General features: G+C 34.7%; 1 protein-coding gene across 2 annotated transcripts in view; it reads right to left on the bottom strand.

Annotated features, from left to right (window-relative positions):
* The window catches only part of LOC128550706 (restin homolog), a 252,571-nt gene that overhangs the window by 115,345 nt on the left and 118,985 nt on the right, over positions 1–18,241 (bottom strand). For both annotated transcript variants that reach the window (XM_053530279.1, XM_053530280.1), the window contains exons 12-13: positions 10,896–10,999; positions 9,328–9,438 (exon numbers count right to left, since the gene is read on the bottom strand). In XM_053530279.1, coding sequence (XP_053386254.1) covers positions 9,328–9,438; positions 10,896–10,999 — 215 coding nt within the window. The remainder of the gene's footprint in view (positions 1–9,327; positions 9,439–10,895; positions 11,000–18,241) is intronic.

Below are 18,241 nucleotides of genomic sequence, written 5' to 3' on the forward strand. Positions count from 1 at the left end.
TTCTGCCAAACAGTTTTACTGCAACATTAATTGATAATAATTGTACGCATATTAACTAAATCAGATAGATAGCCCATGTACCCTAAGCCTGGTAATCCAGTCAATTTCTAACATTTTTCTACCAGCAAATTGACAATATCAGAAACTCGATGAATGCCAATTAACACAAATTAGCGCAAATTAATTGGGATCTTTAATGCATAGATATTAGGTATCCAATCAGTTGGGAACATGCTTCGTCACACTTCGCGCGTTCATATCCCGAAGCGATAACATCTGGCTCAAGTGACCGCACGCGATAATCTGTATATTGCATGGGAAAGGAAGTCACGAGTAAGTACTTATTTGATTTATATGTTTTAATTTTTAATAAACTGATTTTTTTTTTTGTGACAAACCAGACCATGAATTAATCGGAAACATGGGTTGCTTTTTATTGCTTTAACAAATTCAGAAGCGTCAAAAAGGTCAGTTTAATTTTGTAATCTTAATATAAAAAAAGAAATTCAGAATAGCCGTTAAATAGTTCATTCATTCATTCATTCGATTGATCATTTCTTCACAACTAATCATTTAACTATTATTTCATTCATTCTTTCATCCGATAGTCTACAAGGATGTCAGTCACCAAATGTTGATGTTGCAAGTGTTTGAAATAAAAAAAAAATATCGTGCAAAAATCATTTGATGAATACCATTGGGGTTAAACGAGATTAAAGTTGAAAGGACAAAAACAACTCCAGATAGAAGTTTTATTTCATAGAAGCTAGGTAGCCAAGGCTAGCTTTAAGAATGAATAAGGCGGCACGCAGGTTCATTCATTCGATTAAAACTGGAATCTCGGAAAAACATTAATAAAGTTAATAATTACAATCTTTTATTTTTAGAAAATGGGTACCGGTAATCTGACAAAATAACGCTTTTTTCTAGATGACACTTTTGCAAAAAATTACAACATCTCTTGCCTCTGTCTAGAGAGAAAATGTTTTTCTCTGCGAAAATATCAGTGTCAGTATGAAGAAATTAATACTATTACTGATTATTTTATCTCTACAGACTTTGTAAGTCTATGAAAGCGGTTGTGATGCGTATTTTTTTTTTCAAAGTATTTTATAAAAAAAGGTTGGTAATAATAAAAATTTAAATTATGTAGAATTTGATTATTAATCTGAAAGTTATAAGAATTTTATAGTGACCTAAAATACATACATACTATAGATCTTTTGCATTACCAATTTTTAGTAACATCTTTAAAACCGATAAAGCGGAAGAACAAATAATCCAATTTGTCGATTTCCCTACAAAGTGTTGTTGTTGTAACACGAGGGTGGGGGTGGGGTGAATCGATAACTAATAGCTTTGGTCATTATAATTTTTTATCTGATGCATTTACAGGCAAACGGTTTACTAACGATGTACTTGAATGAAGTTTAAATTAATATTAAAGTGAAATGCGGAACAAGTCGAATATGTATATAATACTTTATTTATTGTCAAATAAAAGTAATATTTAGTAATATGAATATGGTATCTAACATATTTAAAATCGTTACATATTATACATCTAAAACAAACATTTACTTTCAGGACCATACATGTACAAACAATAAGTAATTGCTCAGCTTAGTCTGTTATTTTAAATCGATTTCCCAACGGACCATTTTTACATTTTAACAAATTTAAGTTGACGATATTTCCGATTGACTGGTATTTTTTCAGTTCTCTGTTTTACTCCATTTTACAACTGTAAATCTTCAAATATGACCACAAACGTTTTTTTTTTCAGCAGGGTGCAAAATGATGTACTTAACAGGTTAACCATAAAACCATAAAATTTAAAGTACCGTATTTTACCTAAGTCTTGGGACACCCTAAATCTTGGGACACCCCTAAAATGTGGAAAAATAATTATTTTTTTTGACCCTAAGTTTTTGGACATGTATTTTCTCAGCGTATTTTTCGTCCCTAAGTGTTGGGACTAAGGTTGTATGCTGATTCAAGATGTAACCCAAATACCGTTATTATACATTGTATGGTGTTGTATCGATCAAAATGTCAAATAATTATGCAGCCAGGAAGTCCAATTTTCGTTATTTATTTATTTTTATTTACTACTGACTGGAATTTACCCGCGAATCGTACAGATATCAAAACGCCATGCCGGTAATTTTCCATTCCACGAGCACGTGCGACCTATCGTAATGTCTAACTTACAACGCCGTTACTTTTGTTCATCGACACGTATACAAAAAACGCGCGTCACGCATTCATTTTTTGATTTTATCGCTTCAGATTTTCAACACCGATTGAGAAGTAATATAGTTTGAATTCTACAACGATTTTAAAAAGGTATCGACAGAAATGTTGGCAAAATTCTATAAAAACGGTCGAATTTTCGTATAATTACTTGCAAAATTTCAAACAGCGCGATCCTAAATACTTATTTCTTTCTTAAAGTAAATAAATGATACAAACTATGGGCATAAAATTCAGACTTTTGACTAGAAAGTACAAAAAACAGAATAGAAAAATCTTAAATAACGAAAAGGCGGCAGCAATTTAAAAATATGAAGTAAAACGATTTTTGGCAAACAGATTTCTGTTACGTGACCTCGTGAACGTAAATAGAAAATGCGTTAAAAAATAAAAACAATAATGATGTTGTTGCGCATTTTTAAGAAGTTTTGAATGAATCTTTGAACATGTACATTTATTTTTTGACACAACACTTTATAATAAGATATTCTTCTCAAACCATTTTGTAATTTCCTTGAGGGCAAATAGGTCACAGAGGTAAGATATCCGCTATTATAGTTTGACACGTTTACCTGTCAGTTTATACGGGATATTGCACATTCGCTTTAACAAATTAAAAAGAAGCTTTTTTTATTGATTGTTACAACACTAGATCTACTTCTCAGCACTTAAGAAACGAGGCGGTACGATCAAACAGTGATGTGCAACATGGCGCGAAAACATGACGTAATGCCATGAAAATCTCGGGGAAACTATACCGCTTTGATCTCCACTTCTAATGTCATGATACCGACACACTTCTTTTAGCTCTTTGAGGGGATGTTAAATGATGATGAAAACAAGGCCAATTACTTTGTTTATCAACAGAATAATTACCGATAATCTTTAAGTTGTTTTTTTTTCGCTTTCAACACGGGTGGGTGGGGGATGTTACCCGATGACGATGATTATGTCCATATTTTTGGGACACTTTTCAAAATAATTATTTTTCGGGAAATAAGTCTTGGGACAGTGAAAAAAATAATTATTTTATGCTGTCCCAAGACTTAGGTAAAATACGGTACCTATCACTTGTAGTAAGTGGGTTAACATATTTTTATGACCCAGCTTGAAACAACACTGACCGGATATTTCTTATCCCCAGGCAATATTGTAATACACAATGAAATTTAAAGGGTGATTAAACATTTGACACAATTAAATTATCTTATTTTTAGTGTAACTGTATGCAATCTTGGGGTTAAAATAAATTTAAGAAATAACGCAATGTTTAAACGAATACTAAAAAAAGGCACTGGCCTCCAGGTCGTCCGACAAGAACAGAAAAAAAAATATAATTGAGCCGTGCCATGAGAAAACCAACATAGTCTTAGTTTTCGATGAGCATGGGTCGAGACCAACCTGCGCATCCGCGCAGTCTGCTCAGGATCCATGCTGTTCGCTAACAGTTTTTCTAATTCTAATAGGCTTTGAAAGCGAACAGCATGGATCCTGACCAGACTGCACGGATGCGCAGACTGGTCTCGATCCATGCTAGTCGCAAACCCACTATGTTGGTTTTCTCAGGGCCCACGGCATTATATTTTTTTAGATATATGATATTAATGGTGATATATTATGCTACGTATACTGACAGACTATTATGTTGTGGAAACACATGAGAATTAGATGTTTTAACTAATTTTTACGATAAAACTTGTATATTTAACGCGCATTAAACACTAAACCCTCCCTTGCGTTATAATTGGTAACAACAGTGGAAAACTTCTTTATTGCCGCTGCGGTCAGGGTTCGTTTCCCGGCGCGACCATCTTTTTTTCTATATATGACATTTTTTAATAGTTTATAGAAATAAAATGATTCCTATTTTAAGTTTCATAATGTGACAACTTCAGCTTAAAAGGTATCCTTGATGAACTGATAATTGTGCTTTCTAATCAAACCTCCTTCCAATATTTTACTCCGTAGATGTTATTTGTAGAATTTTATTGTTAAGCATATCCTGTGCATTTAAGGAATATTGATTAAGGAATACTAAAGCCTGTTTGCCTGGGGTCTATATATTTCGAAAAAAAAAAACTGTGAGAACAATAAACACCTCGCGGAAAGGTCTATCTTTGCATGTCTACCGTTTTTCTGTTACTCTAGCCAGGCCTGTTCACGTGCACGAATAGACATGCGCTCGTCCCAAAACCAAATCATTCTGAAAACAAAGTGGTCATTTATTAGGAATAAAAATCGAGTATGTCTGTAAATTCGATCTTCAAACATTCAATCAAACTAGTACCATTTCTTTCATTTTACCACAGATTAGACATGTATACACTGTTACATAATTATTATCGAATATTCGGCAACTCTAATATGAAATAATGTAAATTATATTGATACCCTGATATTATTTATTATATTTTAGTTAGGTTCATCTTTGAGATTTGGATAATTTTAAATCCAGATTTACAGATGCATTATATTTATTTGAACATGATAAAGAGATGGGACGTTTATGTTGAATATTTTACTTGTCTAAGAATATTATACTGACCGCAAGATTGGAAATTCTGGAAACTCTTCAGATTGTTTAACCAAATATTAAAACGTTTAGAGGCAAATATATCGTTCAGAACTTGTTCAGTCACAAAGTTTAAAGAGATGTTTGAAATATCAAATTAAAAAAAAAAAAGTTTAACAACGCGACTGTTATGCATTCTCATCAGTCAGATGTTCGTCAAAATCCCGGGAACCACGGTAGACCTCTGGTATCCAACATGTCATTTTATTCATCATAATTTTCACATCATTTAATAGATATAATTATCAGTATCTATGAATTGCAAGAGTCCATTTTTTATAACTTTTAATGCGTGCATTTTTTTTATTCCAGGTTGACACAAGAGTTGTTTACTGGAATCAGAAAACGGGACGACTATTTATTTTCACGATAGAGAATATACTTATGTGTGAAGTTTCTACTAGTTTGATCAACAGATGCAGACAGACAGCCCGGATGAGCCATTCGTTCTCAGTGACATTCGTAACAACAGATAAAAGCTTATACTTATTGAGATCAGGAAACTGAATATTTCCATGTGGTTCATCATTTGTAACCTGCTTACATATCGTGTTCCAGTACAGAACCAACATGTGTCTTTTTAAAGTACATCTTCGGACATTAGGAGGGGTGTACTGCTCTTTTTAGAAGACGGCAAATCGAAAAGCCTATAGCGGTAATCAGCATTCATGGGAATAACGAAAACATGTACAGACAATAGTAAAAGAAGTGATACTCAAACGATTTGTTGAGTCAACCGCGCAGAATTAAATGTGTGAATTGCTAGTTTTTCAATTAGAAATGAACATAATAATATTAAGAAATGCTTGATGTTATTGATTACTCACATTTTAATTCTGCTTATTTCATTTGGACAAGAAATGAAAATGATTCATAACCGTTTGAAAAACTGATTTAAAAAGTATTTAAGTTGAATAATATTTTAGTTTAATCTGACATGTCTCCAATTAACAACAATATGATTTTTTTCTCATACCCTGTCTTTGTCTTGCTTTTTTCTAACATACCGTATTCTGCTGTAGGTATCACCGACATTCATTTTGTCATCTTTCAGTGTGTCCCCATATACAAAATCAGTTCACATAAAAGAAAAATACGGGATTTGTATACCACACATGCATATACGGGAAAAGTCTGGTAAATGTATCTTTTAGAAATACTGGTCCGTGAATTCCCCGAATACGTCTAAATGTGACACAAATATGGAATCTGTATACTCTGCATATCTTGCATAAACAGGGAAAAACCTGGCCCGTATATCAAAAACTACAGGTTCGTATATCCCCGTATATCAGATGCAAATACATTCCGTATATGACACAAGTACGGGATCCGTATATTGCGTATACCATGCATATTCGGGACTAGTCCGTAGCCCGTATAGTAAAAAATACAGTTTCATATTTTCCCCGTTTATGACACAAGTACGGGATCCGTATATTGCGTATACCATGCATATACTGGACTAGTCCGTAGCCCGTATATCAAAAAGTACGGTTTCGTATATGCCCCGTATATGACAAAAGTACAGGATCCATATACTTAGTATATCATGCGTATATGGAAAAAATCCGAAGCCCATATATTAGAAAATACAAGTCCGTATATGCCCCGTATATTAGATGCAATCACAGTCCGTATATGACAAAAATACAGGATCCGTATACTACGTATATCATGCGTATACGGAAAAAACCCGAAGCCCGTATATTAGAAAATACAAGTCCGTATATGCCCCGTATACTAGATGCAATCACAGTCCGTATATGACAAAAATACGGGATCCGTATACTACGTATATTCGGAATATACAGGCTCGTATACGTGTTCCGTATATTCTAAAATATGGAAAGTATACGGGAAAAAAAGTCTCAAGACACTTCAAATACATGAAAATGAAACTTATGTTAAAGCAGGACATGAATAAACATCATTTCTAGGGATTTTTTTTAAAGTTCGTATATTGAATATATACGAGAAATATACATTTATGTATATTCGGCATATACGGGATCCCGTATATGCATGACAAATATACCGACTTCCCGTATACTAGATGTTCCGAAAACGGGATCGTATATTAGGTTCGTATATTTGTAATATACATCCCATATACTCCTGTATTTTCGAAATCTACGGGACCGTACACTCCCGTATATTGACCTTTTTTTCGCAGTGGGACTGAGTGATCACAATTATATCCAATGGCCAAAAGCACAAAGGATGACTCCGCAGTATAAGGGACAAAATTAGATCTAACTGGATAATAATTTGATACAAAAGAAGCAAAACTGAAAGATATAAGGAAAATGTATTCAAGTTTTCTGTATTTTATTTTTAATAATCCTAACAATTTCCGGATGATATGTATATCAACGAATATGACGCAAAATACGACGCAAACTCTTATAAACAGTTTGAAATAATTACGATTCATGAAGTATGCGTGTGCTTAGGTGTTGGCGACTGAATAATTTATTAAAACAGTAAATTAATATTACTTTAAGTATTTACTTGTCTATAAATAGAGTTTCTTTCTGAAATTTTACAGAACAGCGCTATGCCTAAGGTTCTTAAATAAAACGATGAAGTTCTATTTACTGTAAAGCTGAAATAATCTTTAAGTGAAATAATTTAATCTATTATATAATTTAATGAAATTTACCAGTGGTTTTATAGAATCTATGAAATATTATGTGACTTTGAACTAAATATAACGGCTGACGCTCTTTTTGTTTACAAGCTGCGGAGTGACTTCCAACAGTAAAAACAGCGCTTACATAGCAAAGATTCTCACAAGATCCGCCACTGTAGGAATCTGTAGGAAAAAGGCACGTGATGGGAATCCCACAGATCCAACACCTTCCCACACTATAAGTTATTTCTCAAAATAATACAATAAAATGCATAATATACACATGAAACATTACAATAAAAATATTTAAATTATTATTTGCGTTACATAATAAGGAGTCAGGGATCGTGGTGCGTAAAAAGATATTTAGAAGTAAATTTAATTATCCTACACCTCCCAACCGGAGCCCCACTAAGTAAAACAACAACAAAACATGGCAATGATGACATCATAACTTAACTCCTGAATGACGTCACGATCATAGCATACAAAATTGCGGATGTTTACTTCCTGGAACGTCAAAAATACAAGTAATACAGGAAATAAATGGTCACCGAATCAGGCCTTGACACTAACTTTTTTCAGTGGTGTCTCAGAGGGCCCCCAACCTGTAAAATTTGGTGTCCCTCACCAAGACTTGGGATCCCTCAAGTCTAAAAGGATGAAAATGTATACTCGGCAGTATGGATTTTGGTGCACATTAGGCTTAAAGTAGTAAGATCACTGTTTACTCAATCAAGATTTTGAAAAAAATTGTATCAGACAACTTACTGTGTCCTATGCCTATGTTTCATGTGGAAAATAGGAAATTTATTGGTGTTAAATTAATGTAATATCTCTGCTAAAAACTGCTTGTTTCCAGGTGTTATTTTCCCTCCACAATAGGGGCTGTTAATAGGCCCCATTAACGGCCCCTTCCCCTCAGAAAATTTCTTTTAAATCATGCAGACTTTACGTCAGGTTTTTTTTATTCCCTTTGCCCAAACAAGGGCTATTTTTCATGGGCACCTTCTCCTCCCGGTAAAAAAAAAACAAAACCTGGACTTTCTGTCAGGTTTTGAAAGTTTGAAAACATATCCAAGACTGTATGTTTTTGTATCAAACATAATAACCCTAATTTTGTATTCCAGACTATAATTATGTTTTCATTTTAAACATAATACGTATCAAAGCTTGTTTTGTATCCCAGACTGTATGTTTTTATACTAAACATAAAACTAAAGCTCATTTTGTATCCCACACTGTATCAAGCATAACAAGTGCACCACAATGCAGAGCAATATATGCCTGGAGGTATGACCTTTGACCCCTAAGTGTGACCTTGACCTCGAAGCAAGCCATCCGAAACATGCGCTCTTGCACGTTGTCTCAATGTGGTGAACAATTGTGCAAAGTTTCTTTCAAATCCACCAAGCAATTCAAGAGTTACAGAACGGACACTAAACAAAGTCATGTGACCTTTGACCCTTAAGTGTGACCTTGACCTTGAAGCGAGCCATCCAAATCATGTGCTCTGCATGTCGTCGCGATGTGGCAAACATTTTTGTGAAGTTTCTTTGAAATCCTTCAAGGGGTTCAAGAGTTACAGAGCGGACACGAAATTGCTAACAGACGGACACCGGCGTCATAACATAATACGTCTTTTCAGGCGTATAATAACAGAACTCATTTTGTATCCCAGACTACACGCTTTTATATCAAACATAATACCACAGCTCATTTTGTATTCCTGATTGCATACTTTTATATTAAACATAAAATTTACTACAGCTTTTTTTGTTTCAAAGTCATTGTATGTTTTGATATCAAACACAATACTTACCAGACCTTGTTTTGTTTCTTTTTAATTAAAGATAATACTTACCAGAGCTTGTTTTGTATCAAACAGTTCCTGGGATTGTTTTGTAAACTTCTTCTTCTGTTCTTCGATCTCTCGGTTTAGCTTATCACTCTGCATCTTGGCAGAATGAAGTTTCTGAAAAATCAACGTAATTATAAGGTAGATTTTATTTACCCTTCATACTTATAGTCTCCTTTATTTTTCTATTGAAGACTCTAACTTTTCCCTTTTTTCAAGTAAACAAGAGCCTTGTTGGACAGAGCCATCTTCCTCCCAGCCAACGAAAGCAACTATTCTAATAAAAGGTGGCCAAAAAGAGGAAATATTTTAAAATAATGAACTGTATGCACATTTGTTGTAGAAAACAAGTGTTACCAAGAAATACTTTGTTCAATATGTTTGCAATAGTTCTGGTTTATACAGACTGCAATTTCTTAACTTCTTTAGTGCTTGTGAAACTTAGTTTTGAGAATTAAGAAAAGCAGAGTTATGGTTCTTGAACACTGCACTTCCTCTCCGTGTTCTTTGTCATTATGAACACTTTTATCAAAGTCCCTTTAACAGTTTTGATGTTACAAAAGTCTTTTTTTATGTAAATAAATACATTACTCAAAAAGAAACATTGTACTTCCCCACCATGTCCTTCATCTTTGTATGTAATTTCAATAAAATCCAGTCAGTATAAGTTTTGAAAAAAAGAAAACAAAGTCAATGCGTGAAGTTGTCACAGAAACCCTTTCATACCTTTATGGATCTGCTACAAACAAGAGTTGACAAGTTAATCTAAAATAAGGAGAAAATTTGAAAAATATAACCAAGACAGAGATATGATTCTTGTACACTGCACTTCGGTACAATATACTCTGTCATTGAGTAAACCTTAAAACCATATCCCCAAAATGTTTGGGGGGGTGCACGAAAACAGTCACAACTTTTGTTACTGGTTTCAATTGATTAGCTCATACCTATTTTCACCATGTACATAATTATATAACTGAACTGAAATTCCTTTCAAGATCTGTTACTGGTATTGTAACTACATGTACCTGATCACTAGCCCTTAACCTGCTAAATTTCTATAATGAACTTGTCCATCTTCCAATTTTGACAGTACCATTAACTGTTAAAAGGGGTGCTTACCAAAAAGATACTGGCTGAAAAGCGAACAGTGCAGATCATGATCAGACTACACAGATGTGCAGGCTGATCACGATAAGGGCTAGTGGCACACAATCCTTTGTAAACTCTGACAGTTAACTCTTCTTTTAAAGACTCTTGCTTGCTGAAATAAACTTAGTCACAACATTTCTACAGTTTTTCAGTTCAGCTTCTTTTCTTCTGCACTAACCAAAAAAACGTTTTCCAAGATAATAGATTTTAGGTTTGGATGCCTACATGGGTATTAACAGTAATTATTTTGTTTTTGTTTCTGTTATACTAAGAATCTGAAAAGTTGTAAAAATCTGCAGGGCAAAAATGATAATGCACCAAGACTGTCATAGTCTATTTCTTTACCGGGTACACAAGATAATTACAGGAATGTTCCCTGTGTTTCATGACATTAAACAGAGAAATAGCTGAAGATACTATACCCCTTGTAAATCATGACACTGTTTTTTCTTCTCTTCTAATTCTTTAAAACGTTTGTCACAAACTACCATCATGTAATCAAACTGTTTCTGACACAGTCGTATGGCTGAAAAATATAGATAACAAGAGCTGTCTGTAAGACAGCGCGCTCCACTATTCGGGGATTTGACAGTAAAATGAATATATGTCTGAATAAGAGACCTCTACTATAAAAGAAAGATACACCAAGTGGCATAATTCCATCAAATGACAAATTAGAGTTATTAGGATTGTTACCACAAATGCAGATGATGATGGTAAAGATATATTTTGAGTTTCAAGTCAGTATCTTATATAGTACCAAAGTTATGTCTAGAAAATGAAGTTTGTTAAAACAATTAAGTGTAAAAGGGGCATAATTTGGTCAAAAATACAAATCAGAGTTATGGGGATTGTTACCACACATGCAGATGATGGAGATAAAGATACATTAAATGATGATGATGGTAAAGATATATTTTGAGTTTCAAGTCAGTATCTTATATAGTACCAAAGTTATGTCTAGAAAATGAAGTTTGTTAAAACAATTAAGTACAAAAGGGACATAATTCTGTCAAAAATACAATTAGAGTTATGGGGTATGTAACAACACATGCAGATGATGATTATAAACAAATATTTTTAATTTCAAGTCATTATCTTTTAAAGTACCAGAGACATGTCTATTAATAAAGCTTTCGAAAAACATTTAACATGAAAATAATTCCAAGTATAACTCCTTGGTGACCTTGACCTTGGGTATAATGGGCCCAGCCCCTGGGTATACTAAGTTTGTATGCTGGACAATGTTTATGAGAACTTACAGTAAGGCATAAGCAAAAGTAACAAAGTTATGACAGAAAAACAAAGGTTGCCGAAAAACTTAAACCTCAAAAAAATAACCTAAGTACAACACCTTGGTGACCTCGACCTTGGGTATAATAGGCTCAACCCCTATACATACTTTGTTTGCATACTAAACAATGTTTATGTGAAGTTACAGTAAGATATAAGCAATATTAACAAAGATATGACAGAAAAACAAAGGTTGCCAAAAAACTTTAACCTTAAAAATAACCTAAGTATAACAGCTTGGTGACCTTGACCTTGGGTATAATGGGCTCAGCCCCTATACATACATTATTTGTATACTGGACAATGTTTATGTCAAGTTACAGTAAGATATAAGCAATAGTAACAAAGATATGACAGAAAAACAAAGGTTGTCGAAAAACTTTAACCAAGAAGGGTCACGCCGACACCGACGCAGGGGCGAGTAGTATAGCCCCCCTATTCTCCGAATAGTGGAGCTAAAAATTAACAGATAGATCCCTAGCTACAAAACAAAACTATCACAAATAAACCTTCGCCTTAAACCCAATTGGAGACTGACTGTTGCAAAACAAACATGCCCTACAGGGTAGTGGTAGACAGGGCTCTAATACATTAAACAAGAGGGCCATGATGGCCCTATATCGCTCACCTGAGTACTATTGCTCTTAAAGATAAGATCAAGTTTTGATATAGATCACATTGGCATACACATTAAGTATCATCAGGATAAATATTTTCTTGTAACAGTCCCTTTTGACCTATGGCACGTACTAGTCAGGGCCAATCTCCATACCAAGTTTTAGGGTCCTAGGCTCAAATGCTGCATTTTTGTACTAGCATGACTATTCCTTACCCTGGAAGACTTAAATAACATTTAAAACCAATCTCATTAGAAGCTGCTAATGTATATTCATTTATATAAAAAGTAAAGGGAGGTAATTTGTCATAAATGCAGTCAATATGTATCTAAACTGATTGTCCAAGTCCATGTGATGGCATAAATGAAATTTCAGATCAGTATCTTCATTAGTTACGGAGATATACCCATTTTAATTTGAAATAAAGGGAGGTAATTTAACATAAAATCAGTCCATAGTTATCTACCCTGATTTTCTCAGTCCAACTAATGACAATAATGAAATTTCAAATGAGTCCTATGAGTACTTACTGATATAAATCCATTTTGATTAAAATCAGGGGAGGTAATCAGATATAAAATAACTCCAGAACCTATGACTGAATCTGACAGATTCATCAAGGAATCCAAGATCTATTGTTGTAGAAGATATTTTGTAAGTTTGTATCAAATCAAACCAAAAATGAAGTCCCTATATGGCTGCAAAAGCCAAAATAGCAAAGTTTGGACTTTTAAGGGGCCATAACTCTGGAACCCATGATGGGATCTGGCCAGTTTTCGAAAAGAACCGAGATATTATGCCAATACAAGTTGTGTGCAAGTTTGATTAAAGTTGATTGCAAAATGTTGTCTCTATCGTGTTCACAAGCAAAAAATAGCAAATTTCAGCCCTTTATGGGGCCATAACTCTGAAACCCATGAGGGGATCTGGCCAGTTTTCATAAGAAATTGAGATATTATGCCAATACAAGTTGTGTGCAAGTTTGATTAAAGTTGATTGCAAAATGTGGTCTCTATCGTGTTCACAAGCCAAAAATAGCAAATTTTGGCCCTTTAAGGGGCCATAACTCTTGAACCCATGATGGAATCTGGCCAGTTTTCAAAAGGAACCGAGATATTATGCCAGTACAAGTTGTGTGCAAGTTTGATTAAGGCTGATTGCAAAATGTGGTCTCTATCGTGTTCACAAGCCAAAAATAGTAAATTTTAGCCCTTTAAGGGGCCATAACTCTGGAACTCATGAGGGGATCTGGCCAGTTCTCATAAGGAACCGAGATATTACGCCAATACAAGTTGTGTGCAAGTTTGATTAAAATTGATTGCAAACTGTGGTCTCTATCGCATTCACAAGAAATTGTGAATGGACGACAGACGAAGGGCGATCACAAAAGCTCACCTTGTCACTACGTGACAGGTTGAGCTAGAAAATAATTCTATCTCACCTTATTAACCATTACCCTGCTGTATTTCTAAAATGGACTGGTCCACTATTCAATTTGGGCAGTACCACTTATTATTCAAAGGGGTATTCACTGAAAGTTTACTGACTGAATAGGGAACAGTGCAGACCATGATCAGCCTGCACAGGATGTGCAGGCTGATCATGGTCTGCACTAGTTGCAAAGGCAAAACCACTTGCTGCCAGTAGGCTAAAGGTTAACAAGAGTGACAAGCTGTAATGCAACAAAAGTATATTCAAGCACTGTATCATTTGTTCAACATCAGACAGTAAATCATTTTGTGCATTTTATAGTTAAAATGCAGAACTGTTTATTTCTGTAGAATCTTCATCTGATCTATATTTTCTGGAGGCGTAACAGATACGAGTTCAGCAGAACAATTTCACTGGTCAGCCTATTCCACCATAGCTACTTATTCAACAAGAGTGCTTTTGGAAGTTTGGCGGCTGAACAATTTTGACTGTGTATTACAGCACCCAAAAGCTTATAAACACATTGTATCCATCTAATGCAATAATGTCTTTCTGTGAACTTTGATAGTTGGGTTTTCGCATATTTCATAGTTTACCCTATTCAGATAAAATGCACCGTGTACCATCTATATTATATAACAAGAGGGTCATGATGACCCTGAATCACTCACCTGAGTATACTGAACGACATGTTTCAATTTATTTATTTATTTGGGTTTTACGGCGCACCAACACAGTATAGGTTATATGGCGCCAAACAGGACTACAAATTTTGATTTCACATCTCATTTACATCAAAATAAAAACATGAGGCTGGAATCAAAATTTGCATACCTGCTGGAATCACAGAGTTACAGCAAAACCAAGTGTTAAGATCCTAATAGTCGCCTCTAACGATCATGCAAGGGTAAGGCAGTGGTTCCAATTCTTTTCATACATAGATCGTCCCAGAACCACATGGGGCACATGTTTCAAATGGCAAACTGATGCTAAAATATTAGAAAGTAGATCAGTAGGTCACATTTATGGTCACTGAAAGACAGTTTAAAGATTGGTGTGCAAAACTGTACATGTCATCCAAATTTCAAGGCTGGATCATAAACTACAGTGGTCACAAGCAAAAGTTTACGCACGGACACATGGAAGACGTAGACCTACTGACCTAGTTTTTGACTGCAGTTGACCCAGTTTCAAACTTGACCTAGATATCATCAAGATGAACATTCAGACCAACTTTCATACAGATCCCATGAAAAGTATGGCCTCTAGAGAGGTCACAAGGTTTTTCTATTATTTGACCTACTGACCTAGTTTTTGATGGCACGTGACCCAGTTTCGAATCTGAACTAGATACCATCAAAGTGAACATTCTGACCAATTTTCATGAAGATCTATTAAAAAGTATGGACTCTAGAGAGGTCACAAGGTTTTTCTATTTTTAGACCTACTGGCCTAGTTTTTGACTGCACGTGACCCAGTTTCGAACTTGACCTAGATATCATCAAAGTGAACATTATAACCAATTCTCATGAAGATCCACTGAAAAATATGGCCTCTGGGCAGGTCACAAGGATTTTCTATTTTTAGACCTACTGACCTAGTTTTGGACCGCACATGACCCAGTTTCAAACTTGACCTAGATATCATCAAGGTAAACATTATGACCAATTTTCATGAAGATCCATTGAAAAAATGGCTTCTAAGGAGGTCACAAGGTTTTTCTATTATTTGACCTACTGACCTAGTTTTTGACTGCACGTGACCCAGTTTCAAATCTGACCTAAATATATTCAAGATGAACATTCTGACCAATTTTCATGAAGATCCATTGAAAAGTATGGCCTCTAGAGAGGTCACAAGGTTACTCTATTTTTAGACCTACTGACCTAATTTTTGACTGCACGTTTCCCAGTAACAAACTTGACCTAGATATCATGAAGGTAAACATTCCAATTTTCATGAAGATCCATTGAAAAATATGGCCTCTAGGGAGGTCACAAGGATTTTCTAGTTTTAGACCTACTGACCTAGTTTTGGACTGCACATGACCCAGTTTCAAAGTTGACTTAGATATCATCAAGATGAACATTCTGACCAAATTTCATAAAGATCCCATGAAAAATGTGACCTCTAGAGTGGTCACAAGCAAAAGTTTACGGACGCACATATGGATGGACGACGGACACCGCGCGATCACAAAAGCTCACCCTGTCACTTCGTGACAGGTGAGCTAAAAATAGCTCTGTCATCTTGTAACTTAAATCTCAGTTTCAATAAATTAATAAGAAATGACACAACAACAATGATTACATTATCATAACTATATGAGATTTCATGATAAATAAGTTCAAAGTAGCTTCACATACAAAGGAAACCACTTAGGATGCCAAATTTATTTTCTCAGAGACCCATCTGACCAGAGGGAAAGCACATGAGACAGAATGCAGAAGAGACAGATACAGGCATGCCAAGCTAACTTAGCTGAGCTCTTTGCAAATATACAGCATTGTTGTTTAATAATCCCAAGTTATATAAACATACTCTAAACCTGCTTTATGTAAAAGTCTCGGGGAAAAATGTGCAGCCTTGACCAGGACTCGAACCTTGGACCTTTGGCTTACCGTGCCAACACTCTACCAATTGAGCTATCGAGGCCACCCGATACGAGAACCGCTACATACTTTCCCTCTATTTGAGACATTGGCACTCCTGGCCAATGTCTGCCGTAGACTGTTAACCGAATTCAGATGCACACCCAAGCCAAACTGCTTCGCCCGCATGGGCTCCAAGGGTGAGCATCCTGGACGAGCCCCTAAATGTAACAGTCTCAGGAAAAACGTGCAGCCTCGACCAGGACTCGAACCTCGGACCTTTGGCTTACCTTGCCAACGCTCTACCAATTGAGCTATCGAGGCCACCCGATACGAGAACCGCTACATTAACTAAGAGAAACTATCTGTTTATAGAATGAAACCATTAAGTGAATGCAATTTGTCAATCCTAATCCTGTCCATGTTGTATCAATGCAATGAAACAGTAGTATTTCTATTTTGCCTTCAATACAGGACCTCGAAGTCCTGCATCTAAAAGTCTTGGATCCTCTCATATTTTTAGATATTTCCCATTTTTTGATGCATAATTTATATATATAGGTAGCAAACATTTTCCTATTTCTAGCAGTAGCCTTCTCAACATATTTTACTTTGTGAAATTCTGTAGGTTTTAACTTTAAAAAATAGTCTGTTTGTTGAGAAATGTTACTATATAAAACAAGTGGCCCTAGATTGACCACCTTAGTATGATTTGACCTAATGGTCTAGTTTTTGACCTTAGGCAAACCAGTTTTGAACTGGAGCAACATTTCACAAAGACAAACATTCTGACAAATATTATGATAATCCAGTACAAAGTGTGGCCCTCTAGAAGTGTTAACCAGGTTTTTCTATAATTTGTTACTTTTTGACCTCAGGTTATCCAATTTTAAATATCTTTCATTTTATGTAAAAAAACATTCGGACAAAGACTTATGAATTAAAGACAAATATCGCCTCTAGAGTGTTCATAAAGTTTTTCCATGACCTGACCTACTGACCTAGTTTTAGACCTCAGGTAACCGAATTTTGAACTTAGCCTAGATTTCCTAAATTAGCCTAGTAAGTAAGTAAGTAAAGACTTTATTTTCTGTGGATTACACATTTGGCAATACCAATTTACAATATGGTCCACAACATACATGTATATACAAAATATAAAATAAATATTATCAACATAAGTCATTAATTACAATTATGTCTTTTGACAAAAAATGCTGAAAAGTAGAAAACTGAAATAAGTAAACACAAGTACATATTAGCAATTAGGAGTGACCTGTCGCTTTTATTTTTAGATTTGTATTTTCCAGACTGTTCCATTTATTAAATAAGGGATTGAAAGATATTTGACGTTTTTAAAACTATAAATACATTTCAAATAATGTACAAACTAAAACTGCATCGGTAGCTCAGTTGATACAATTGTGGAATCTTGTTAGTGATTTAACTTTTGCGATTAAGAGGCTGTGGGTTCGAATCCCACACTGTTCGTTTTGTTTTATGATTGAATTTGTTTTATTTACATTTTCATGTTGTTTTTTATTACAATTTATTTCATCATTTCAATTTCATTTTTTATTTCATTCGTAAAATTTCAATATATTCAATACATTTCAAACACACGCGTCAAATGGAGCATCTTCACACTTGCTGTTTGTGTAACTGTTAGTTTCCTCCGAATCAGTGTCATCAGCTAATTGAGTGACCAAATTGTTAAGAACTTTGTCAGCCATGCTGAATAATTCACAATCAAGAAGATATTTATATTCGAAAATAGCAAAAGGATACAAGTAATGCGATTCAAATACATGTTTAACATTATCATCATTTTAAAAC

Source organism: Mercenaria mercenaria, chromosome 18 (assembly GCF_021730395.1).
Source record: "Mercenaria mercenaria strain notata chromosome 18, MADL_Memer_1, whole genome shotgun sequence".
NCBI classification, from domain to species: domain Eukaryota; kingdom Metazoa; phylum Mollusca; class Bivalvia; order Venerida; family Veneridae; genus Mercenaria; species Mercenaria mercenaria.